At 50.6% G+C, this 24,556-nt stretch overlaps 1 protein-coding gene across 1 annotated transcript in view; it reads right to left on the bottom strand.

The window, feature by feature from the left end:
- RFX8 (regulatory factor X8) overlaps window positions 1–24,556 on the bottom strand; it is a 47,650-nt gene that overhangs the window by 4,726 nt on the left and 18,368 nt on the right. The window contains exons 2-10 of the mRNA XM_014477162.2: window positions 21,544–21,654; window positions 20,469–20,522; window positions 16,377–16,490; window positions 14,701–14,851; window positions 12,442–12,500; window positions 10,992–11,148; window positions 9,581–9,675; window positions 4,564–4,678; window positions 298–614 (exon numbers count right to left, since the gene is read on the bottom strand). Coding sequence (XP_014332648.2) covers window positions 298–614; window positions 4,564–4,678; window positions 9,581–9,675; window positions 10,992–11,148; window positions 12,442–12,500; window positions 14,701–14,851; window positions 16,377–16,490; window positions 20,469–20,522; window positions 21,544–21,654 — 1,173 coding nt within the window. The remainder of the gene's footprint in view (window positions 1–297; window positions 615–4,563; window positions 4,679–9,580; window positions 9,676–10,991; window positions 11,149–12,441; window positions 12,501–14,700; window positions 14,852–16,376; window positions 16,491–20,468; window positions 20,523–21,543; window positions 21,655–24,556) is intronic.

Here is a 24,556-nt window from a genome sequence, read left to right as displayed (position 1 = left end):
GGGTTTCTTAGGGCTTCCCTGGTGGCTCAGATGGTAAAGAATCTGCGTGCAATGTGGGAGACCTGGGTTCAATCCCTGGGTTGGGAAGATCCCCTGGAGTAGGGAATGACAACCCACTCCAGGATTCTTGCCTGAAGAATCCCATGGACAGGGGAGCCTGATGGGCTACAGTCCATGGGATTGCAAAGAGTCAGACACAACTGAGCGACTACGCCCAGCACGTGGGTCTCCTAGCCCTCTGGGTTCTCACTTCCTGAGAACACCGGTGGATGGAAGGCTGGGCCACGGTGTACATACCTTGTTGCCCGTGACGGTGTCTACGAGGAAGCCAGGTACCCTGACCACCACACTGCTCCCCGCCGTGGCACCGGGGCTCTGGCCCTTGCATCTGAGCATCACCCGGGGGGGATCCGCACTCAGGCTTTCATGCTCCTGAGCTGGGGGGCAGTCTGGAGGGTGGTGGGGCTCATGGTCTGGCTGGACAGGAGACTGGTCATCTGGCAGTATCTCCTTGAGACTTCCCACGTTGTCTTCCTCCTCTTCCTCCTCAATGCACGACTGAAGTATGTGAATCACATATTCCGAAAGCAGCAAGTGAAACAGGTGCCAGGAGCCTACATGAAATAACAACCCCCAGTGAATAAGCACACAGACAGATGGACAGGTAAACGGATCCCCGTGGAACCAACAGCTTTTCCAGGGCTCTCAGCTCCTGTGCACTAGAGCCTCACTCCTCCTGGCAAAGCCTGAGTCCCTGCAGCGTCCATCACCCTCGCAGCATCCCACACCCAGAGGACCCCAGAAGGTGGCTTTAGCACAAGGTGCTCAGTGAGCTGAGTCATGACAGGGAACATCAACACAGCTGCTGTGACATGGGAGGAGGGCCACCTTGCAGAGAAACGGGTGCCCTTCCCAGAGGTGGAGAGAGTGCCCCTCGACTACCCACTACCTGGCTGCAACTCCTGGGGGGAAACGGGTGAGGGGCACAGGGGCTGTCCTTAGGGAGCTGGTGGGCAAGGGCCAGCTGAGTGGTCTGAATCCCAAGGCCTCTGGCTCCAGAAAACAAAAGGATAATTAACGTTCAGTTGAGAAACGGGGTGGGAGGAGATCTAGCCTAGAACAGTTCTTAAAAGACAATTTTTTAAATTAATCTTTAAAAATCTTTTTTTTTATTTTAAATTTACTTATTTTTTAATTGAGGGATAATTGCTTTACAGAATTGTGTTGGTTTCTGCCACATATCAAAAAGTAATTTTTTAATGAAGATAAACCGTGATTCTCACACAGATGTAGAATGGACGCATTTCAAAGATTTTTATGGGACTCAATTCATGAGAGAAATAGCAAGCTGCTGCAACTGATTATAGCACTGGGAGCTCAGCTCGGTGCTCTGTGATGACTTACAGGGGAGGGATGGGGCAGTGGGAGGGAGGCCCAAGAGAAGGGGATATATGTATACATACAGCTGATTCATGTTGTTGTACAGCAGAAACCACCAGTATAATAGTAAAGCAATTATACTCCAATAAAAAATAAATTTAAAAAAGAGAGAATTCAAAGGACTAAGCATACACAGACAGTAAAGCATGCCACTGACATTAATTTACAAAGAGATGCCACACAGCTGTCCTCAGCTGTACCCACCTGACACATGATAGTTTGCATTTCTGGGCAGGAGAATCATATTACCTGTTTGATACAATTTACAAGACTTGTAAAATAACTCAGACCATGAACGATGGCACCAACCCCAGAAGGGCGTGTGGACCCTTTCTGTGCAATTCAAAGCTCTGCACAAGGTCCACTCTTTTCTGTTAGGTCTTGGGTGAGAGAGCCTGGTTCTGTGACATGACATGGTCTGGAATAAGTCTGACCCCAAAACAACTCTTCACTTGTTTCACTTTGTGAAACCGCGGTCCGTGTGCAGAGAAAGAATGGGTGGTGTGAGTACTCTGATTTCATATGAAGGTCCAAGAAGGTGGAGGGCACCCGCTCTATGAGTTATCAAAGGATGCTGCAGCTTCCAAGCCATCACATTACAGCCCCGACAGTGAGCCCTGGGGGGACTCGGGATGGAGGCAGGGTGTCCACCCCGCGTCTAGTAATCAGCTGCTGCAGCCGTCCCAGCAGCACCCCCCGAGGAGATTCAGGGTGAGAAAACACAGGATACTGGCCCTGGAGAGCCAAGAAGCATATCAAAGGAATGATTTCAGTGAGCCCAGACTCTTGCATCCTCCCACAGACAGAAGAGCACTAAATTCCTTAGGGCTTCCCTGGTGGCTCAGATGGTAAAGAATCTGCCTGCAATGCAGGAGACCCAGCTTCCATTCCTAGGTCTGGAAGATTCCCTGGAAGAGGGCATGGCAACCCACTCCTGTATTCTTGCCTGGAAAATCCCATGGACAGAGGAGCCTGGCGGGCTACAGTCCACGGGGTCTCAAAGAGTCGGGCATGACTGAGGGACTAATACACACACACACACTCCTTAACTTGAGATGTCAGGTTTTCTTTAATTAAAAGCAATCTTTTGATGTTCCCACTACTTGGTCTTTGTTGCAAAAAACTCATGTACATCCTGGCTCCGCCCCTCACCTCTTCAGTCCCTCAGAGCTACCTGAGATGCTGTGTCCTAGGCTTACGTCCTCAGTTTTGTCCATTAAATAAAACATTACTCAACTTTCAGCTTGTGCATTTTTTTCAGTCGGCAGTACAAACTGCTGAAAGGGCTGGTTTTCCTTTTGTGGTTGTACCTGAACTCTGCCCTGGAAGAGCACCAACATTAAGCCCGTTGTCCTGACCTTCATGGGCAGAGCCTCATGATGAATGGGTGTCACCTGTGTGGCTGCTTACAGCCGAAACCCTCCAAAGAGACCCAGAGTTTGCAGAACGGTCTAGACTGGGGCTTGTCTGCTCTTTGTCCGCTCTTCCTGATCCCCGTACCTGCTGCAAGGGCCTCTGGCAGCCCTGGGGCAGGGGTTCCTCACCCTGACTGGTGTGCGAGCTCGTGTGGTAGAGGCTCTGTCTGTTTGTCCATGGCTGTGTGTCCAGTGTCCAGGAAGGAGCCTGGGACTTTACAGGATGCACAGATATCTGCTGAAATGAGTGATCCCCTCCACGGGGCCGCAGGCCTCAGGGATGACTGTCCCTCCCCACGACTCTCCTGTCCTGTGCATCAGCACCACAGCTGTGACAGGTGAGACCTCCCCAGAACAGGAAGACCATCCATTTGACAAGAAAGTCTGCAAGACAGACTCTGATTTATTCTTCCATCTGCACACAGTGGTGTCAGTCATTCAGTCGTGTCCAACTCTTTGTAACACCAGGCTCCTCTGTCTATGGAATTCTCCAGGCAAGAATACTGGAGTGGGTAGCCATTCTCTTCTCCATCTTCCCGATCCAGGGATTGGATCCAGGTCTCCTGCATGGGCAGGTGAATTCCTTACGGTCTGAGTCACCAGGGAAGCCCACAGGGGGAACTTTATCAATTGTTATTCCTGGAAGTTAAATCCAGGTGCCCCAAAGAACCCATTTTTTTCCTCCATCTCAGCTGGGAGTAAAAGAGGGTGCCTGGTTCTTTTCTCAGAATGTCCCAAAGCAGATAATTCAAAAGTCAGAGGAGATTTCCTGCATATCTGACAATGACAGCAGGGGAATGATAAAAGAAACTTCCACATATTGAACTCTAGAGGAGGCATCTGGCTTTATACATGAGGGAACTTGACTCTGATGCTAACGAAAATAGTATCAAGTTTGTGGCCTATCAACCCTACACAGGTCTTCTGCTTTGACTGTTAGAGAAAAGGACATATTGACAAGAAGTAAAGAACGTCCATGTTGAAAACAAAGATTAAACGCCTCCCTTCTGGGGACACCAACGCTGGTCCTCCTTCAATGATAAGACTCCGCTTCCAGGTGCCAAGGCCTCTCTCTCTTTTTTTAAACACTGAGGAAATGACTTGCTTAATATTCTTTGTTCTGACAAGATATGAAACTGTGCTGCTCTCCAGAGCATCCAGAGCAGCTTCTCAGGGTCATCTGGAGAGCGGGCTTGTGGGCCAGACATAGTGCGTGTGTGTTAAGTTGCTTCACTCATGTCTGACTCTCTGCGACCCCATGGACTGTAGCCCGCCAGGCTCCTCTGTCCATGGGATTCTCCAGGCAAGAATACTGGAGTGGGTTGCCACGCCCTCCCCCCGGGGATCTTCCTGACCTAGGGATTGAACCCACAACTCCTGCATTGACAGGAGCATTGTTTACCAGCAGGGCTACCTGCGAGGGCTGGTCCTTAGTCTGGCTCAAGTAAAACTTTGTTCTTATTTTTGATTGTTTACTGATTATTTTCATGGACAGGAGAGTGAGGCAGGGTCCAGCCATTTGATGAATCATCGTGGTGTTGTTATAAAAAGATTAGCATGGTTTTGTGTGATTCTCTGTGTCCGCGTTGTATTTTACATAGAAAGGCGAGAAGATGGTGAGTGGGTTTCACACAGCCATATGGGAAGCACTTAGCTGTAACCACACCTGTGGCAGGTAGACTGCACAGCACTGCGTTCTCGGACTTACCGAAGCTGTCTCTATGACAGAGGGTCATGGCTTTGCTCACTGCCATGAGGAGGAAATTCCACCTCAGCTGGAAGCTGGCGGCCAATTGGAGAAATTCCTCTTTGCTTCTGCTTGGCTGTTACATTTTAGAAAGAAAAAAAAAAATGCTGGGGTTTATGATAAAAATTGAGGCGAGCATGTTGTCAAAGTCGCCCACGGTGGGTGCAGACACTGATGTGGCCAAAGTGGGAGAGGAGGCGGGAAGGGCAGGGTGGGAGGCCCAGGCCTGGTCTCTCGCCATCCCTTGTCGGGGGTGATTCCTGGCAAGACCTTTTGAAGTGCGGGGAGAGAAGGCAGGAGGTGGGAGAGGGGCCTACTTCTTTTTTTAATCCCCACAATTTTTTAAAAAGAGGTCACTTGTGAGGACCCCTTCAGAGTGACCCCTGCAGGGCAGTCCCACTGAGGCCCCCTTGGCAGTTGCCATCGGGGACATCGGGGGCTAATTTATACTTGGCAAGTCTGATGCTGTGATAAAGGGGCCCAGAATCCCACAGTGATGGGAGGAAGGGGGCCGATTTTGGAAAGCACCAAGCTGGCTGCTGCACTGGGTGAATTATCGAGGCCCGGAAGGTCCACCTGTGTGGTCATCCGATGGCCTGAGTGGCACTAAACTGGGTGCTGGGGGATGCTGTATGTGCAGACCAAGGAACTCCCCAGCCAGACCGACAGTAAGCAGCCTTGGGTTGCACTTCTGGTGAATTACAAACTGACAGAGCCGCAGGAGCTCCCCCGCACAGGCTGGGGTGAACCCCCTGAACCTCCCCTGCGTGGGGACCACCCACAGCCTCAACCACAGTCTCAACCACAGTCTCCAAGGAAGAGAGTGGTGACTGGCCAGGAATAAAGAGGTGCCTTTCCATCTCTGCTTAGCTTCAGCCCCCACCGAGAACCCCCAAAGGACCACTCGGGGCTCTGGGTGGGTGTGGACCTGTAACCAAGCAAGACCCTATGGGGGGGGCCTCCCTGGGACAGGCACCCCCCACCCCCATATCCTCTGCTGGGGCTCCTCGCTGAAGTACCCAGATGATAGCATCTTCTGTATTTTTCCTGAGTTTTTCCAATGCTAAACATCACCAACAAGTGGAAGAAACTACTTAATGATCAGGAGCACACAGCCCGCAGGCCTTCCAGTGTCTAAGGATCAGTAACGTTAACTGCCCTGTTATCTCAACATCAACCAATCAGAGAACTGTGCAAAGCTAATCACACACCCCGAGACCCTCCCCCTCACCTGGCCCTTGAAAATGCTTTGCTGAAAGCCTCTGGGGAGTTTTGAGCATAAGCCCCTTGTTCTCCTTGTATGGCCCTGCAATAAACCTTTCTCTGCTCCAACCTCTGACCTTGTAGTCTGTTCGGCTTCTCAGTGCATCCTGAACACGAACCTGGGTTTGGTAACAGACTTGCCTTAGCAGGGGCATCCTCTCCGCATGCTTCTGGACCTCCTGGATAGGGGGTTTCTTGGGAGGACCCCTGCTGGGGTTCAGCACACACAAAGATGTGCCTAAACCACCCAGAGAAGGCGCAGTGGGCGATCTCAGCCCAATCCCCGAGCTTTCCCCCTCTTGCCAGTAGCATGACGCCTTGGGTTCCCACGTTTAGAAATTCCTCTTGGGCCCAAACTGCACGAGAACTGGGGGAACCAAATGAAACACAACACAGCTGAGCGTCTCCTTGTGTTCCAGATGCTAACAACTTGAGATGATTAGTCATCTTGGACATGCCGGAGGCTTCACATTTTAACAGCCTGAGTATTTTATTGACAGTAGTCTTTTTTTTTTTTAATCAGACAAGCTGTTTTAGAAAAACAACCCCATCAAATGCAGGCAGACACAAAACCACCGCTTTCCTGAGATGTCTCATTCATGAGGGCTGTGGAGGTGAGGGTGGACACACCATGTCACGTGGGCTCGGACGCAGGCTGGGCCTGTGCTGCTGCGGGGCAGGACTGGTACCCGTGGTCTCAGTGGGCTCGGCTGGGGTACAGCTAGGCTGCGTGAGTGCCCGAACCGAGGACCAGAGGACAGAGAGCTTCAACCTGTTGAACAAATCGGAGCCTCCACAGCTATGCAACTGTGCACGTGACCTCTGGCACAAGTGAGCTTTGCCAAGGACCAAGGAGGAGAAATCAAAGCCACGCGGCAGGGCTTCCCTGATGGCTCAGTGGTAAAGAACCACCTGCCAACCTAGACGCTGGTTCGATCCCCGATCCGGGAAGACCCACATGCTGTGGAGCAGCTAAGCTCATGTGCCACAACTACTGAGCCAGAGTTCTAGAATCTGGGAGCCATAACTACTGAGCCCACGTGCTGCAAGTGTCGAAGCCTGTGCACCCCAGAGCCAGTGCTCTGCTACAGGAGAAGCCACCGCAACTCAAGAGTCAGCCCCGCTCACTGCAGCTAGAGAGAAGCCCACGGAGCAAGAAGACCCAGCCAAAAATAAACAGATAAATAAAATGATAAAAAAAAAAAAACACACAGAATCTGAAAAGATTATTTCTAAGAAGCAAAGAATGAGAATAGACACCTGCAAAGGCTTAGAACCCAGCTGTCAAGCTCCTCCCTGGGCTTTCTGGGGGAGGGAGGAATTGGGAAGACCTGTTGTTGGAGACTGCTGGAGGAAACTCGAGTCACATTCTGGTTCCAGGCCCTCCAGGGCTCTCTGGTGCAGAGATGTCTCCCCTCTTCCCTAGACTGGTACCCCGCTTTCCCTATGCCCACTCCACTCCTCCGACCTCTCTCAGGAATGCTGCCTCCCTTTCTCAGCTTAATTTACTCTTACCTGCCCTTCACCTCCCAGTCAAGCCCATTCCCAGATGCCTTAGCTTTCAAAGGGTGGTGTCTTCAAGGGCAGAAGGCGTTTGGGGTCCACTGGGGCCTGGTGCTGGGGTTCCCCCAATAGCATCATCAGCTCCAACAGGGTGACTGGAAGCAGCCTTTGGCAGGAGGTGCTCTTTGGAGGAGGCCCCTTCCATTCTGTCATTAACCTCAAACCAGGCACCACCCCCCACCACCCCCCGGCTCTGCCCTGCGCATTTCCTGCTCAAGTACACCTTTCAGGCCTTTTGATCATGCAATGCTTTGCCTGACCTATTGCTTCTTCCCGCAGATTAAAGAAGTAGAAATGAAGAGTAAGAATCAACAGATGACCAGATCTCTTTCCCAGCTTCCCCTTTAGTAATCTCCTGAACAAACTGTGTGAACAAGAGAGCATCTAAAGAGAAGGAAATGGTAACCAACTCCAGTATTCTTGCCTGGAGAATCACACGGACAGGGGAGGCTGGCAGCCTACAGTCTGCTACTGCTGCTGCTAAGTCACGTCAGTCGTGTCTGACTCTGTGTGACCCCATAGACGGCAGCCCACCAGGCTCCCCCGTGCCCGGGATTCTCCAGGCAAGAACACTGGAGTGGGGTGCCATTTCATTCTCTAACTCGTGAAAGTGAAGTTGCTCAGTCGTGTCCGACTCAGCGACCCCATGGACTGAAGCCTACCAGGCTCCTCCGTCCATGGGATTTTCCAGGCAAGAGTACTGGAGTGGGTTGCCATTGCCTTCTCCAGCCTACAGTCTATGGGGTTGCAAAAAGTCGGACACAACTGAAGCACACATGCAGACATGACAAAAAAAATAAAAAGAGAGAGAGAGAGACTGCCAGGAGTGGATAAGCCTGGACACAAGCCTGCATGCAGTGGAGGATGGCGAGGACCCTTCCCTCCTCTTCTCAGTGATTAACTGAGATCACTTCCCCGTTTCCCTTTAAAGATGTTCAGGGCCAAGCAGAATCTCTAGAGGTGGTTTTGGGGACACCAAGTTTCATCATCTCAATCCAGATTGCAAGCATTCTGATCAAAACCAATTTTTTTGTCTACCAACATGTGCTTCACTCCAGTATTGATTTTTGAGCAGTGAGCGGCTGAACCTGATTCAGTAATGCGACTTTCTGATACTGGTGATGATGACAATCAAGCCAAAGGGTGTACTGAACCCAAGTGACGTGTCTGTCAGGAGGACCAAACCCACCCACATCCAAAACCAATTCATCCTGGCTTTCATGAACCCAAGCCTGACACTTTCCTGGGACCGTATGTAAAACCCCCATATGAGCACCGTTCTCCCTGAGAAATCGGGTATCTCCTGGCACATCAGTAAACAATGACGTCACAGTCATCAGTGATCCCAGCCCTCCAAATGCGAATTCCTGAGCCCTCAGGGCACCAAGGGAGGAAAAGAATAGCTGCAATCTGGCACCCACAGGCTGCAGCCATTCCCTACGGTGAGCCCTGAGGATCTCTGGGTGTGAAAAACACAGGATTCTGGCCCCAGATGGCTGAGATGCATATGAAAGGAACGACTTCAGAGAGCCCAGACTCCTGCATCTTCCACACACAGAAAAGCACTAGATTGCTTAACTTGGGATATCTGGTTTTAATTCACAAAATGCTTTTGATGTTCAGACTACCTGCCCTTTCTTTGTTGCAAATTTCTATATAACCTGACTCTTCCCTCTGCCTCCTTGCAGCAGTTCTCTCAGGGTCATTTGAGACGCTGTCTCCCAGGCTTCAAGTCCTAAAAACTTCCGCTGAATTAAACATAACTCTCAACTTTTAGGTTGTAACTTTATTTTTAAGTCAATATCCCTCAATGGACAAACCTATCTCCCTCCTAAACACTCCTGCTTGGTGTTCACACACTCACAAGGGCAAACGTGCTCACACTTACCTGCCTACACCCACCCACACACATGCTCACCCATGCACACATGTGGCACTTGCAAGCAAACACACACACTTGTATGATGTACAAGCCTCCGAGATACCACTTCCCCATCCTGAAGTACCATCCCCACCATGACACACTTTTGTCCAGAGCCCCAGAGAAAACCCTTTCCCTCTGCACCAGGTCCTGAGCACTCAGTGCTATAATGTAGCTAGAATGACCAACACTTGCTTCTTTTCTTTAAAAAAAAAATATATGTTTTTGTACCTGGAAGACAAATTCTTGGAGATTCGAAGACAGACAATTCATGAATACACTGAGATCTGTTGATGTCCCCAGCAAAGAAATTAAACTGCTCAAACCTATCAACAGACAAAACAAACCAAAAGATGGTGAGCCATGCGGCAGAATTCCCCAGTAGGTATTTGTATACCAGGTAACCTAGGGGACCACATCCTCACAGCAGTTCAAAGGCATCCCCTGGGGCCTCACACTCATTGTGAACACAAAGGCTGCCTTCTTGGGTGGGATGTGTCACCCCAGGTCGTCTGGTTCAGAGCTCTGTGCTTTTGCCTTCCAGTGACCCCATCTGCTCCTTGTTGAAATGGGAAGAAAGATTTTGAAATCATAACTACACCTTGTAATTACGCAGAACCCGGCTCCAAGTGAGCTCACTGCATGATACAGACATGACCTCACCCATCCCCGCTGTTTTTATAAAGGGGATGAAGGACATCAAAGCCGCTGAGGGATGTTAGGTGCCTTGCCGGGGGCTGTGGACTCTGTCAGCACAGACCTGAGGGGTGGAGGCTGGGAAGTGATGGGGGGACCGGGGCCCCCCCACCTGTGCAGGCAGCAGTGGGGGAGAGAGGGCATAAGGACAGCCTTTGGTCCCCCCAGCTGAGTGCCACCACACGCCAGGAAGATTTGGAAAACCCAGTGGACTGCCTCGGCCCTGGCAGAGGCACCGCCAGGCTCCATCCGGAAGTATTTCCAGGCACGTCTTGAGCATTCACCTGTTAGGCTGTCTCCCTGCCAGACCTGTGCCCCCTTGGAGAGACACACAAGGAGGCCCTGGAAGGCTGGCAGGCACTTGGGGGAGGCTGGCAGGCACTCACACCTCCTGGGTCTCTCTGAGCTTGGGCTGAGGTTGAGAGCAAGGTTTGGGGAGTCACCTGGGATTTCTAGCAGAGTTAGTGGCCTGGGAGGCGGGGTTTCCGTAGCCCTGAGGTCTACTGGGTTTGGTGTATGCTTTTCAGATGCTGGTTTGGTTGGAGGGGAGTCTCCTGGGGGAGGATCTGGGACTTGGGACAGCCGGGTAGTGGGGAGCAGGGAGATCTTCAAGGGACAGACAAGCGGTAGGGGAGGGGCTACTTATCAAGACTGTTGTTGTTCAGTTGCTAGGTCACGTCCGACTCTTCGCAACCCCATGAACTGTAAGCCCGCCAGGCTCCTCTGTCCATGGGATTTCCCAGCCAAGAATACTGGAGTGGGTTGCCATTTCCTTCTCCAGGAGATATTCCTGACCCAGGAATTGAACCCGTGTCTCCTGCATTGGCAGATGGATTCTTTACCACTGAGCCACCAGGGAAGGATCAGATTCATTTACTGGGGATGGCCATGCCAGCCCCGATCATATACCAAACACTGCCCAAAGCAGAGGCTGAAGGAGGATTACATTTCATCTCTGTGTTCTCTCCCAGGACATTGGCGCCGCTCAGGTCCCTGGGCAGGACTTTCTGGGAACTATCCAAAACGCCCTGATGGAAGATGGTGCATAGATCCGACTTCAGGACGCTGACCCTCCTGCTGTTTCTCAGCACCATCCTCATGGTCTGAAGACAAAGGACACACACAACACTTACTGAAATCTCATCATCTTACTGTGGCCTGATGCCCCCCTCTCCAAATTACCATGATTGTGTAGTTATCAAAGAGAAAGAAAACTGGATTGGGGGTATTGCCCACTAAAATGGAATCCCAGCTGACAATGAAAATGTCTAAATTTTCCACATTCTATAACTGCCTTTCTGAAATGCAGCATTTAGAACACTTCTGCTTGGGGGCAGGTGGGTGTGGGGTCTCAGGGCCTGTGGTGCCTCCTCTCCCAGCTCCTTATCCTCTGTGCCCCCAGCAAGGAGCCTGAATGCTCCAGAGAGAGAACCAGTGGGTGACTCGGGGTCTACAAGGCAAGTGTGTTTCTGGAAAAGCAAAAGGTGGGTGGACTCTACAGGGTGGCCGAGGGGACTCAGAAGCCATGTCTTTTCTTCCCCTGGGAGCCCTGGGCAGTGAATTTGGCCTCCAGTGTCCAAGGGGATCTTCCCTGGTGGCTCAGCAGTAAAGAATCAGCCTGCAGATGCAGGAGACGCAGGAGATATGGGTTCAATCCCTGCGTCAGGAAGATCCCCTGGAGAGGCGAATGGAAACCCACTCCAGTACTCTTGCCTGGAGGATCGCATGGACAGAGGAGCCTGGCAGGCTACAGTCCATGCAGTCACAGAGTCGGACACGAATGAGCACGCACATGTACACCCAAGGGGACAATCCAATCCCTTCCACACTCAGGGTCTGTAGGACGGGAGGTGGGTCACCCGTATCCCAGCCCCAGGAGCAGGTGCTACAGTCACTTCAGTTTTATGGAGAGGAAACCGGCCCTTGGGTGCTAAGTAAACCCCCAGGGCAATACTGAAGGGCTGGCTCCGAGCAGGGCTGGCTCTGGAGCCTGAGGTGGCTGCTGCAGACGGGTCAGGATGGAGGCTGTGCTGCAAAGTCATGGCCATCAGCCCTCGAGCACAGAAGGGGGAACCAGCTGGAGGAGCTGGGTCTGGGGGAGAAGTTCTGCGCCGGGAGGATGGAGACTGTCAGAGGCGGGCCTGGCTGGACGCCTCCCTGGCCGGGGCTGCTTTAGGGCAGAGGACTGTCTCAGGCTCTGTCCCCATCTGCTGCCATGGGATTTCAGCACAGAGTCCAGAACCTTTTCCCTGGCCCCTCTCCTCCCCTCCTCTAACAGTGAAGCTGTGTGGTCACTCAAGACAGAGAAGGTCAGAGCCCAGAACCTGGTGGCCCCAACACACACCTGGGTGGGTGGGGGGCCAGGACAGGGCCCGGGGGACACTCAGGAAACCTACCTTCGCCATGTTGGAAAGGTATGTCTTTCTTCTTAGCCTTTTGACAAACACAGTAACCTCTGTCAAGAGCAATACAAATGGCCATTACTGATCCTATGACTTCAAGTTCACATGACTGACTGGAGCGGGGTGGGGAAGGGAGCAGGCAGGGAGAGGAGGCGCACACAGGTGGTGCCCACAGCTGGCACACTTGTCTGCCCAGAATGGCACAGCCGCCGGCCTGCCCCACACAGCCAGGCCCCCAGTACCCTTGCCTCCCTTGCCTTTTCCCACATGGCTCTAGATCCTCCGGGGCAAGGTGACTAACCCCCTCCCCCGCCCAATGCTAGAAAAATGGTGTCAGCAGCACCTGCCTCGTGGGCTCTGTACAGGTGACCATTTTGCCCAGGAACTCTGAGTTCCTCCAGCTTCCACATCTTTGCATGCTCTCCTTGGGAAATGACCAGAAATGCGAAAATGAGAGAGGGGGACGCCCTCCTGGATGGGTTCATTCACTCATTTCATTCATGTGTTCATTCATGGGGATACTCCCTCCAGCACCTGCACGGCTGGAGGAAGGAGAGGGACCTCCACTGTCCAGGGGCTCCGGCTAGGGACGGGTCACCAAGGCACAGTCTCCCACCAGCAGGGCAAGCGCTCCCGGCAACATGAGCCATAGGGAGAAAGGAGCGAAGGCTTCTTGGGGCAGAAAGTGTCGGGAGCAGCTCCACCTGGAAGTGGATCTTCAGTCTGGGTCTTAACACGTAAGTAGGAGTTGGCCAGGCAAGGGGTTGGGGAAGGCCGATGGGGTACAAACAGCAGCAGGAACAAGGGCTTCTTGGGCACAACCAGTCAGGAGTCTCTGGGGAGCGCCAGTGGGTGCTGGAGGTCCCTGGGGGCAGGTGGGCGGGGATGGGTCAGAGGTCAAGCAGTGAAGAAGCGTGGCCCACCCACACAACAGGGACATGGTGATCACACAACCTGGGCCTGTGAGTTTCCAAGTGGGTCAAAGAGGGATCAACATAGCCACAGGTGCTGGGGAGATGGGAGGGGAGGGCTGTGTGACCAAGGAGAGTGAGGCTGAAGGCAGAACCATCAGTGTGGAAGCTACTGAAGAGCCTGGGGAGGGGAAGGGATGAGAGCTGGAGGGCAGGATGAGAGCAGGTGGGGAAGGGGCCATGGAAAACTGGACCCCTGTCCTAGGTCCCCTTTCCAAGCACGCACCAGACCTCACGGTTCTCTCTGGGGGACCCTTCCTGGCACATTCCTCACTGGTGATCACACACCCTGGGCCTGGGAGTTTCCAAATGGGTCAAACAGGGATCGATTTTAGCCAGGGGTGCTGGGGGTGCCAGGGGTTGAAGATAAGGCATGGCCCATTCTGTGGGCCCTCGGGGGAGATGGCACACACAGGGTGCCAGGGAGGCGGACTTGCAGGGCGGAGGGGAATAGGTGGGGAGGGCTGGGTGCCGGGAGAGGCCTGAGCTGCCCAGGAAGGGTGGGGCTGGGCGGGGAGAGCTAGAGGCGATGATGGAGAACCTCACAAAGGCAGGAGCGGGAAACAAGGGTATTTTCAGGACTGTAAAAGACACTGTCCGTCCAGTGGGCGTGTGCTGGAGTTTATGAGGACCACGGCGTCAGAGGGACACCAACAGTCAGCTTCAGGAAGGCCTGGAGCGGCCGCTGCAGGCTTGAGCAGACCAACAGCCTCCTGTGTTCACACTCCACGTGGGTGTGAATGTCCGGAGGCCTGGAGTGTGGGCAAGTTGGGCCTTGGGAGGAATTTCTAAGGAGGGAGCGATACTCTTGGAGCCTCGTGGGGCCTGAGCAGAGCACAGAGGGTCCAAGACCCTTGTTGGCCCTGCTTGGGTGGGCAGTGAGCCAAGGATGGCAGAGCTGGTTGGCCTCTCCCTTGCCTTTTCTACCTCCCCACCCCCTTGGCCCTGCTTGGGGAATCGGCAAGAGGGTGTGGATGGATCAACACACGCCTCCCTTATGGGCATTAAAGGAAAAGCTGAGAAAGCCGAAGTGGCCAGGACTTGTGGACTGCAGTTCAGTGCACGAAGGCAAAGAGACACCAGAGGGGAGAGGGGTCTTCCCTGGCAGTCCAGTGGGTAAGACTTCATGCTTCCACTGCAGGGGGTGTGGGTTTGATTCCTGGCTGGGGAACTAAGATCCTATATGCCTCAGGCTGCAGTAAAGGGGAGACGACCTACTCCACGTGGAAAGTTAGATGCTGCACTTGCATTCACAGAATCCACGTTCTCCATGGAAACCCACCTTTGAGTTTGGAGATCTGTAAGAGGGCTGGAAAGCCCTCCAGAGCAGAGAGGAGCCACAGCTTGAATTTCTTACTAAACAACCGGACAGATTTCAAATACTGAATAGAAACATCTTCCAAAAAGTCATGGAGGAGAACGTCCTCAATTCCCTACAACAGAAATGACAAGACAGATGGCCGCCAGCCAGTGTGGGCAGCCTCCGGTCACAAGAGGCCGGGGGTCACGCGAGCCACAGCCCGAGAGAGGGGCCCCCACCCAGCTAAGGACGCAGCCACCACGGAGTCTTGGCTGCTGCCCCCTGGGCAGGACAGCAGGCTGCAGAGGCTGGAATCAGAACTCTTCCAAAGATTTCAAAATATTGAGGACAGATTCACAAGTGTATACAACATGAATGTTGGCTGAGACTGGTTTTGGTTTTGAGGTCAAACCAAAATACTTAAGGGCTGAACCCAGCCTCAAGTTTTCAACCTTTATGTTAAAAATTTTAGAAGCCCGATATTTTTTTTTCCCTAAAAAAAAAAATATAAAATAAAAGGTAAAAGTTCATGACAAGCTTAAGGAAAGCACATTTCACTCCAGAAATTACATATAATTGACTCCCAAACCACAATTAATCATTCTACACACAGAGTTCAAAAAACAAACCTACAAACCCCAGAAGCTGTGTACAATCCAAAGCAACGGTTCCAATTACCTATTTTTAAAAGTCCTCTTTTGTTGAAACATCAGAGTAAGGACTCTGACTCAATTCGGCCGGTCACCCTGTGTCTGTCCCTCTTTCTAATTTGTCCCTCTTTCTCTCTAGTGTCATCGGATCTCTCAGTCCAACCTTCCTCCCCTGTCACCTTGACTGTGGCGAAGCCTTCTCCCCACCCTCTGCTCCAATAATATGGCATCAATGTCACTGCCAACCCACCGTCTCCTCAGGAAGTCCCAAGTCTCCCACAGGGCAAGTGAGGCAGTAAGTCCGGTCACTGCGGCCTTCCCGCCCTGTGACACCTGTGACCACTCTCTGCCTCTGCCTGCCCCACGTGTTCCTGCCTGCACGTGTGTTCTCCTCCGTTTTGAGTCCGTAGAATTTCCCCTTTCCTGCGAGACTTGCCAGCAACATGGCCTCCTCTGGGAAGCCCTCTCCAGGCATCTCTGTTCTTCCTTTGAGCACCCAGAACAGTGCAATCACACTGTGTTCCAGAACTTTCCAGACTGTATCACACTCACTGGCTTTTTCTCTACACGAGGTCACTTGGATTCTCAGTGAATTCAGAAAGGAAAACTGAGTCTGAGGAAAAGATCTAAGGCTCCTGGTCCACTGGCTCCACCACTGATTTCTCAGAAGATCTGAGATCCATGGACACCCCAGAATGTGAGGGCTGTGGCTCTAACCCCAGTGTGTGCATGCTAAGTCGCTTCAGTCATGTCTAACTTTTCTGCAACTCCATGGACTGTAGCCCGCCAGGCTTCTCTGTCCATGGAATTTTTCAGGCAAGAGTACTGGAGTGGGCTGCTATTTCCTTCTCCAGGAGATCTTCCTGAACCCAGGGATCAACCCCACCTCTCCTGCGTCTCCCGCACTGGCAGGCGGGTTTGTACCAGCAGCGCCACCTGGGAAGCCCCCAGCACTGGGTACCAACTTCTGGACAGGACACAAGCCAGCACCTGGAAGGAACAGCCTACCTTGTACAGCTGCACGTCGTAGCACTTAAGGAGCCGGCACACGTCGGGCAGCGACAGGAGCATCACTGTGTCTTGCTGCAGAGACTTCCAGAAGGACATCAGCAAGTCCTCCACCTGACGTGAGGGACAGAACATAGCTCTGAGCCCTGCTTTTGTGCCTGGTGAGACCAGTCCCCCACAGGCAGTTCATCAACCCTGAACGGTAACTGGATGAATTTCATTCCAACCCATGGAAAGCTTTGCCTGTCGGCTTTTCCAAGCTGTATTTAATGTATCGTATTTTACTTTTAAAAATGTTTATCTAAGTAAGTAAATCTCATTATTTATTAATAAATAAATGCTTTATAAATGATATTTATTAATAAATAATAAATTTATCTATAATATAACTAAGACCTGCTCCAGGTCTCAGTTGTGGCACACAGGATCTTTCAGCTGCAGCATACAAACTCTTAGGGCTTCCTGGTGGCTCAGATGTTAGAGAATCCCCTACAATGCAGCAGACCCAAGTTCAATTCCTGGGTCTGGAAGGTCCGCTGGAGAAGGGAATGGCAACCCACTCCAGTATTCTTGCCTGGAGAATCCCACAGACAGAGGAGCCTGGCGGGCTACAGCCCATGGGGTCTCAAAGAGTCAGACATGACCGAGCGACTAACACTTTCACTTTCATTGAACTCTTAGTGTGCCTTGTGGGATCTAGCTCCCTGACCAGGGATGGAACCCAGGCCCCCCGCCTGGGGAGCACAGAGTCTGCCACTGGAGCACTAAGGAAGGTCTCCCAAGCTGTATTTTAGAAGTGATTTTACATCCATCAGAGGGCACCTGCTGGGTGGGTGGAAGACTGGTCCTGAGGCAGTTTTCTAGAAGGAAGGCTGATTATGATAACAAGGGGGCTCTACTGATTACAGTAGGACGAAGATCGGGCCCTGGGGCACAAACCAGAGTTCAGAATGCATTTTCAGTGACTGACTGACCTCTTCAATTATTTTCAGCTCAAGAAGACATGTAACCACATATAACCGAAGATACATTGCCTCCTCCTTGACATCATGTTGGAATTCACCTACGACAGTTCAGTTCAGTTCAGTCACTCAGTCGTGTCCAACTCTTTGCAGACTGCAGCACGCCAGGCTTCCCTGTCCATCACCAACTCCTGGAGCTTACTCAAACTCCTCTCCATAGAGTCGGTGATGCCATTCAACCATCTCATCCTCTGTTGTCCCCTTCTCCTCCTGCCTTCAATCTTTCCCAGGATCAGGGTCTTTTCAAATGACTTAGCTCTTTGCATCAGGTGGCCAAAGTATTGGAGTTTCAGCGTTAGCATCAGTCCTTCCGATGAAAATATTCAGGACTTATTTCCATCAGGATGGACTGGTTGGATCTCCTTGTTGTCCAAGGGACTATCAAGAGTCTTTTCCAACACCACAGTTTAAAAGCATCAATTTTTTGGCACTCAGCTTTCTTTATAGTCCAGCTCTCACATCCATACCAGACTACTGGAAAAACCATAGCTTTGACTAAGGACAGTGCCAGCTAAAGGGAGCCAGTGTGATTCTACAAAGGGTACTTCTTTTTATTATTAGCAAAATATTTATTCATTTTAAAGTGAAATAGCATTTTATCATGAACTGGGTTAATGCTATAAACCTTGGTAAAAGAGCCTATAATTCCATAATGTATTTGCCACTTTATTCTGAGTGTACCTCCTGAAAGCCAGCTGCATCTTTTTAACTTTTTATTTTGTATTGGCGTCTAGCCAATTAATAGTGCTGTGATAGTTTCAGGTGGACAGCAAAGGGACTCAGCCACATATACATGTGTCCATTCTTCCCCGAGCCTCAGGAGCCTTCTTTAAAGACTTCTGTTGAGAAACAAAATGGCAGGGCCCTTTCTTTATCTCCTCCCATGTGGACCTGGTGGCCCATCTGAGTTGCCAGCTCATGAAGACTCTCGCCTTCTGAGATTTCTGCAGCTCAGATATCCTGAGGCAACACAGTACTGACTCCAGGTACTCCAAGAACCCCAGACTCTTAAGCTGTTTCTTCTGTGTAGGCTGTGAGTGCTGACCCCGGATTTGAAAATCTCTTCAGATTTCTCTTCAAAAGAAGACATCTCCAAAGAGACTCTGGTATTTAATGATAAAAACAAGAGCCTGAGCAGGGAGGAGGAATCCTTTGACTCCGAGGCTGGAGGCTTCTGGGGCTCATGGGTCTGGATGAGAGAGCACTGTCTCGGCCCACCCGTCGTCCCGCCTCCCACGTTCCGAGTCATCCATCCCGATTCGCCTGCTACAGAAATATTTCTCTGATTTGTCCCTCTTTCTCTCTGACGTCATTGTCACTGTTCCAGACCCAGCCCTCCTTCCTTGTCACCTTGACTGTGGCAAAGCCTCCTCCCCACCCTCTGCTCCCATAATATGGCATCTGATGTCACTGCCAACCCACCACCTTCTCAATAAGTCAGGGTTTCCCACGGGGCCGGTGAGATCATAAATCCGGTCATAGCCACCTTCCTGTCCTGTGACGCCTGTGACCACCCTCTGCCTCTGCCTGCACCATGCGTTCCTCCCAGAATCCCTCTTCTCCCCCATGTAGCGTCTGTTGGACTTCTGCTTTTCTATGAGACTCGCCCGCAACATGGCCTCTTCCGGGGAAACTTCTCCAGGCGTCTCTGTTTTTCTTCTCTTGGGAGCCGAGAACAGTTCGATCACACTGTGTTCTAGAACTTTCCATACCATATCACACTCATTGGCTTACACTGTTCCTTTCAGTACCACACTATCAGCTTCTCAAGACTCCAAGGGAATACCCTCTTTGTTCCGGAAATGGTGCTGGTCACAGGGTAAGTATTCAGTTAGTACTTGATGAAGCATCGTAGACAAGAAGAAGTGGATTGGATATTCAACTTGGGGGGTGTTTATAACATGGTGTTAATAGGCCAGGGGTCACTCTGAAGACAGCCTGGTCCCTCCCTCAGGCCAATGTTTTCTACAAAGCATGAAATGCCTTCATGCTGAGTAAATATTATCTCCCAAAGCGGAAGTGCTTAGAACACTGAAGCCTCAGAAGACTTTTCATTTAAATGTGCACTTGCTTCTCTGGAGTTTCATTTTATATGTAAAAGATAGAATTCAGAATGGTTAAAAGATTTCTTCATGCCTTTCATGGCCAACTCTAGAATACAATCCACTCTTGATGATTCCCATGTCAGAGCACCCTGCTTCAAACTGCTTCTTGCGCATTGCTGCTGCTGCTGCTAAGTCACTTCAGTCGTATCCGACTCAGAGCGACCCCATAGACGGCAGCCCACCAGGCTCCCCCGTCCCTGGGATTCTCCAGGCAAGAACACGGGAGTGGGTTGCCATTTCCTTTTCCAGTGCATGAAAGTGAAAAGTGAAAGTGAAGCCACTCAGTCGTGTCTGACTCTTAGCGACCCCATGGACTGCAGCCACCAGGCTCCCCTGTCCATGGGATTTTCCAGGCAAGAGCCCTGGAGTGGGGTGCCATTGCCTTCTCCGTCTTGTGCATTAGCATGTATCAATAACAGCTCTGAAAACCATCTCTGAGAATCCCAGGGTAAATAAAGTTGTTGTTCTTTAGTCGCTAAATTGTGTCCAACTCTTTGGGAATCCATGGGCTGTAGCCCACCAGGCTCCTCTGTCCATGGGTTTTCCCAGGCAAAAATACTGGAGTGGGTTGCCATTTCCTTTTCCAGGGGATCTTCCCGACCCAGGAATAGAACCCATGTTTCTTGCGTCTCCTGCATTGGCAGGCAGATTCTTTACCACTGGGCCATCAGTACTTTATTCCAGATCAGCTGGAATTAGGATCTAAAAATAGCTGAGTTTATATTTAAAGCGTAAAATTATCCATATGAGCACCTTGGAAAATTTCCAGATGATTAAACTGAATAAAAATATCACCTTCAAGAGCTCACTGACTATAAAACAGCTGCATTCTAAGCACTTTAGTGCGATGAATTCCTACTCCACATCCCTTGAGGGGTCTTTTCAAGCCGAAAGGTTAAGAACAAGTCATAAATGCTTGCGTTTTGTAGATAAAACCCTACCCTCTCGAGTTCTTGGTTCCTCACACGTTGCAGAATGTCTTGACAACAGTTGCAGTATTCATCAGCAAGGAAGGCCACCTAGGAGGATACAGAGAGTCGTTTCGGCTGGCAGCCCACTTCTAGAATTACCTGCTTCTCACAGACCTTGCCGAGGCCCTAGTGTGTGTCAGCGGCTCAGCTGGCTCTGACTCTTTGTAACCCCGTGGCCTCCAGGCCACCAGGCTCCTCTGTCCATGGAATTCTCCAGGCAAGAATCCTGGAGTGGGTTGCCATGTTCTTCTCCAGGGGATCTTTCTGACCCAAGGATTGAATCCAGGTCTCCTGCATTGCAGGCCCTATAATAATACCATCTGGCTGTGGCATCAACCAAACTCTTTCCTGGGGCCGTGTGTTTTTACTGATAGTTATGCGAAGTGGTACCCCACTCCAGTATTCTTGCCTGCAGAATCCCATGGACAGAGGAGCCTGGTAGGGTACAGTCCACGAGGTCACAAAAGTCGGACCTGACTGAGCGACATTTTCATTTCATGTGGGGTAATGCATAACTTCAACTAAAATTGAAGTCACTTCGTTTTTGATGCCATAACTCATTTATTTCTGGGTCTGTACCACCCACTCTAAAGACCACCGATCTTTGCCACCTTTCCCTCTAAAGCCCAATTTCCCCTTCCATATGCCCCCAGACCCAGTTGCTAGAAAATATACAGACCTCTTTCTTGCTCAGTGATGGAGACCCTCATTCTAGAATGTGACATGATCCCAGGTGGAGTCTTTTTATAGGGTGTGAGGAGAAGCCCTGAATTTCCTGACCATCACCCAGCCCAGGAGGGAATGACAGTCCTCACGGGCCTGGCAGAAGGCAAATCTTAGTTCATTTTGTACAACTGTGATCACTGGCAGACTAAGAAGCCATTTACTGCCCTAGGCAGCAAGGCACGGAGCATTAGTCTCCCTGATGTGTGCAATCTTACTGTTAAAAAAATTTTTTCCCCACCCTGTGTAGTATGTGCAACTTCCCAACCAGGGATCAAATTCATGTCCCCTGCAATGCAAGCACAAACTCTCAACCACCAGACCACCAGGGAAGTCCCAAGCCTACCACGTGGTAGGAGTATTTCTTTGCCAGTTCCTGCTCCCAGAATGGACATCTCCTGAATTCAGACAAAGGGGATCCAATGGGTTCTGTCTTGATCGGTGAATGATTGTCACCCTAAAACCATTTTCACACAGATTATTTCTTTAAGTCAGATAATAATTATTCACTGCTACTATAGGTTAATCTTTCATCCACACCCCTGGGCACTTTCTTGATCCCAGCAACTATTTCCTCTTGTTTCATTGAAAATGATACTAACCTTCCTCTATAAGACTATACTCTCTAGTCACCAGAGAGCAATTAGGATTTAATATTTTACATATTTAATATTTCAAAATGACCTTGCATTACAAATGCTGTATGTGTGTGTGCGTGCTAAATCGCTTCAGTCGTGTCCAACTCCTTGGGACCCTATGGACTGTAGTCCACCAGGCTCCTCTGTCCATGGGATTCTCCAGGCAAGAATACTGGAGTGGGTTGCCATGCCCTCCTACAGTGGACCTTCCCGACCCAGGGATCAAACCCACGTCTATCTCTTGCACTGGCAAGTGCGTTCTTCACTAGTGCCACTTGGGAAGCCCACAGATGCTGAATATAACAACAAAAAGCCTGCCTATGAAAAACCCGATGCCATAAACACATTCTACAATGCTTGTCTACACCGTTGTCCGCCCTTGAACTAAAACCATCTCCTGTCTGGGTCACTATCCCTGGATTACAGAAATGGTCAGTCATATATAAAATCTCAGGGCCGAATGAACAAGGAAAGTGAGGGGCACTGACTTGCCTTTCGAAGAACAGATTACAGAATATAAAACATTTTCATTAAGAATGGAAAAAGGCCATGCGGCAGAAAGTGAACTCAACAATCCTGCTGCTCACCTCCCTGCCCTACTCCCACCCCGGAGCAAGGGGAGGCATGGCTGCTCCTGATTTGCATGAAGGACTGTACTCAGATGATTTCTTCAGGATTTCCCTGACATCTTTTGAATAATTTCCATTCTAATAGAGTAGGTGAGAGCATTCCTGGGAAGCTGGAAGTTGAGCCCCAGAGCCTGCCCTGCTGGACTGCACCAGGGTCGGGGGAGTCCCCCTCATCCTCTCCAACCTAATGGCCTGCTCTGTGGCAGCACAGCTCCAGGGTCAGTATATCCTCCTTGGCTTTCTCATTCTGCACTCTGAGCCTTCCTAAGCTTCTCACCGAGCTATTCACTTCTGAGCTACTCAATTTGCTTAGCAGATCGTTCATGTGGGTTTGCAGTAGGCCCTTGTCTACACGCCACAGGAGGACAGAGAGGTCTTCTGAACTGCTCGCCCTACCCAGAGGGCTAGGAGTGCCACCCCAACTGTGTCCCACGGGCACTGCGCTCACTGAGAGCAGCCACCAGCTTCCTCCTCACCTGATGCTCCCTCTTTATCAGCCAGCATTGCCTTGAGGATCAGGGGGTGAGTGGCTAAGGGCTGCCCATAATAACATTATACACAGGAAAATAATTGCATCTAATTCAACAATTACTGAGTATTTCAGGGTCTATCATAGCAAATCTATTTTATTCAACACTCACTGCTCCTTCTTCTTGGAGAATGCGGTTATAATTAGTAGACTTTTCAAAGGCAACAATGTCTCCACTGTGACATAACAGATAAGAGAGAAATAATTTTAGTTAGACCCCTATTTCTGAGCTCAGGCATAAAGGTTCTTTTGCAGTGAGGTTATTTGTGTGGGGGGAATACCGTCCATAGGGTTGCATCGGAACCGACTCAGCACACACACACACACAAACACACACACAACTTTGATTTCAAAACCCTCCTCCAAGTTTCTCTCCACAACTGCTGATTATCACCTGCTTAAAGTTTTTTTTTTTAATTCATTGTATAACTGTGACAATCACATATTTATTTTTAAAAGTTTATTCCCTTCAGAAGCAAGAATATGATGTCCTCATGGTTAGAACTTGCTCTGGTGAGAAAAGAAAAATCATCATGCAGATGAAGTCTTCTATTTTCTGATTTAGAGCTTTGAAAATGATCAACTCAGAAATGATAATAATATCCTGTGAGTCAATGGATGGGGCAGGGCACTTTCACAGAACAAGGAAACTGCGAAGGAATAATATGTAAGGTCCATGTCAGCACACCATGTGGGTTCACATGTCATCATGGAGAGTAGATTCAGTTCTGTGCACGTGGTGTGAGGTAGCAGACCAACACTCTGCTTCTGCTTCTGGATGCAAGTTCAAGGTCTTCAAGGCAGGGATGGCCTGGGATGGTGGTAGTCAGAAGGAAGTGGAGGAAAATGGCTTTCATCTCATGCAGGAAGGTCCTTCATCCCCTTCAAGCCTCTCTAAAGTCCCAGGAGCTCTCCCTTGACCTTAGGTTTGGGTCAGTCCATTCTCGAACAGTCATGTACGGATGTGAAAGCTGGACCATAAAGAAGGCTGAGCACTGAAGAACTGATGCTTTCGAACCGTGGTGCTAGAGAAGACTCTTGAGAGTCCCTTGGACAGCAAGATCAAACCAGTCAATCCTAAAGGAAATCAACCATGAATATTCACTGGAAGGACTGATACTAAAGCTGAAGCTTCAATACTTTGGCCACCTGATGCAAAGAGCTGACTCACCAGCAGCAGAAGGGGGCGACAGAGGATGAGACAGTTAGATAGAATCACTGACTCAATGGACATGAATTTGAGCCAAGTCTGGAAGATACTGAAGGACAGGGAAGCCTGGTGAGCTACAGTCCATGTGGTTGCAGAGTCAGATATGACTTAGTGACTAAACAGAAACAAAAAAGCTGTCAAATGACCACAACAGAAACAAAGCCAGGGCACAGGAGTTACCTGGAGGTGAGTCGGCTCGGAGAGGTCACTTGGCTTCCATGGGGGCTGTCCCCTTGGCTCCTGCCCCACAGGCAGGGCCCAGGCGGTTAAGATTTAACTGCTGGGGGACAGGGAAGGGCAGCTTGGGAAGGAGGTGGCAGCTAACTCCACAACAGAACAGGCATCCTTGGCTG

This window comes from Bos mutus, chromosome 11 (assembly GCF_027580195.1).
Source record: "Bos mutus isolate GX-2022 chromosome 11, NWIPB_WYAK_1.1, whole genome shotgun sequence".
NCBI lineage: Eukaryota > Metazoa > Chordata > Mammalia > Artiodactyla > Bovidae > Bos > Bos mutus.
This window is presented reverse-complemented; position numbering and strand designations above follow the sequence as displayed.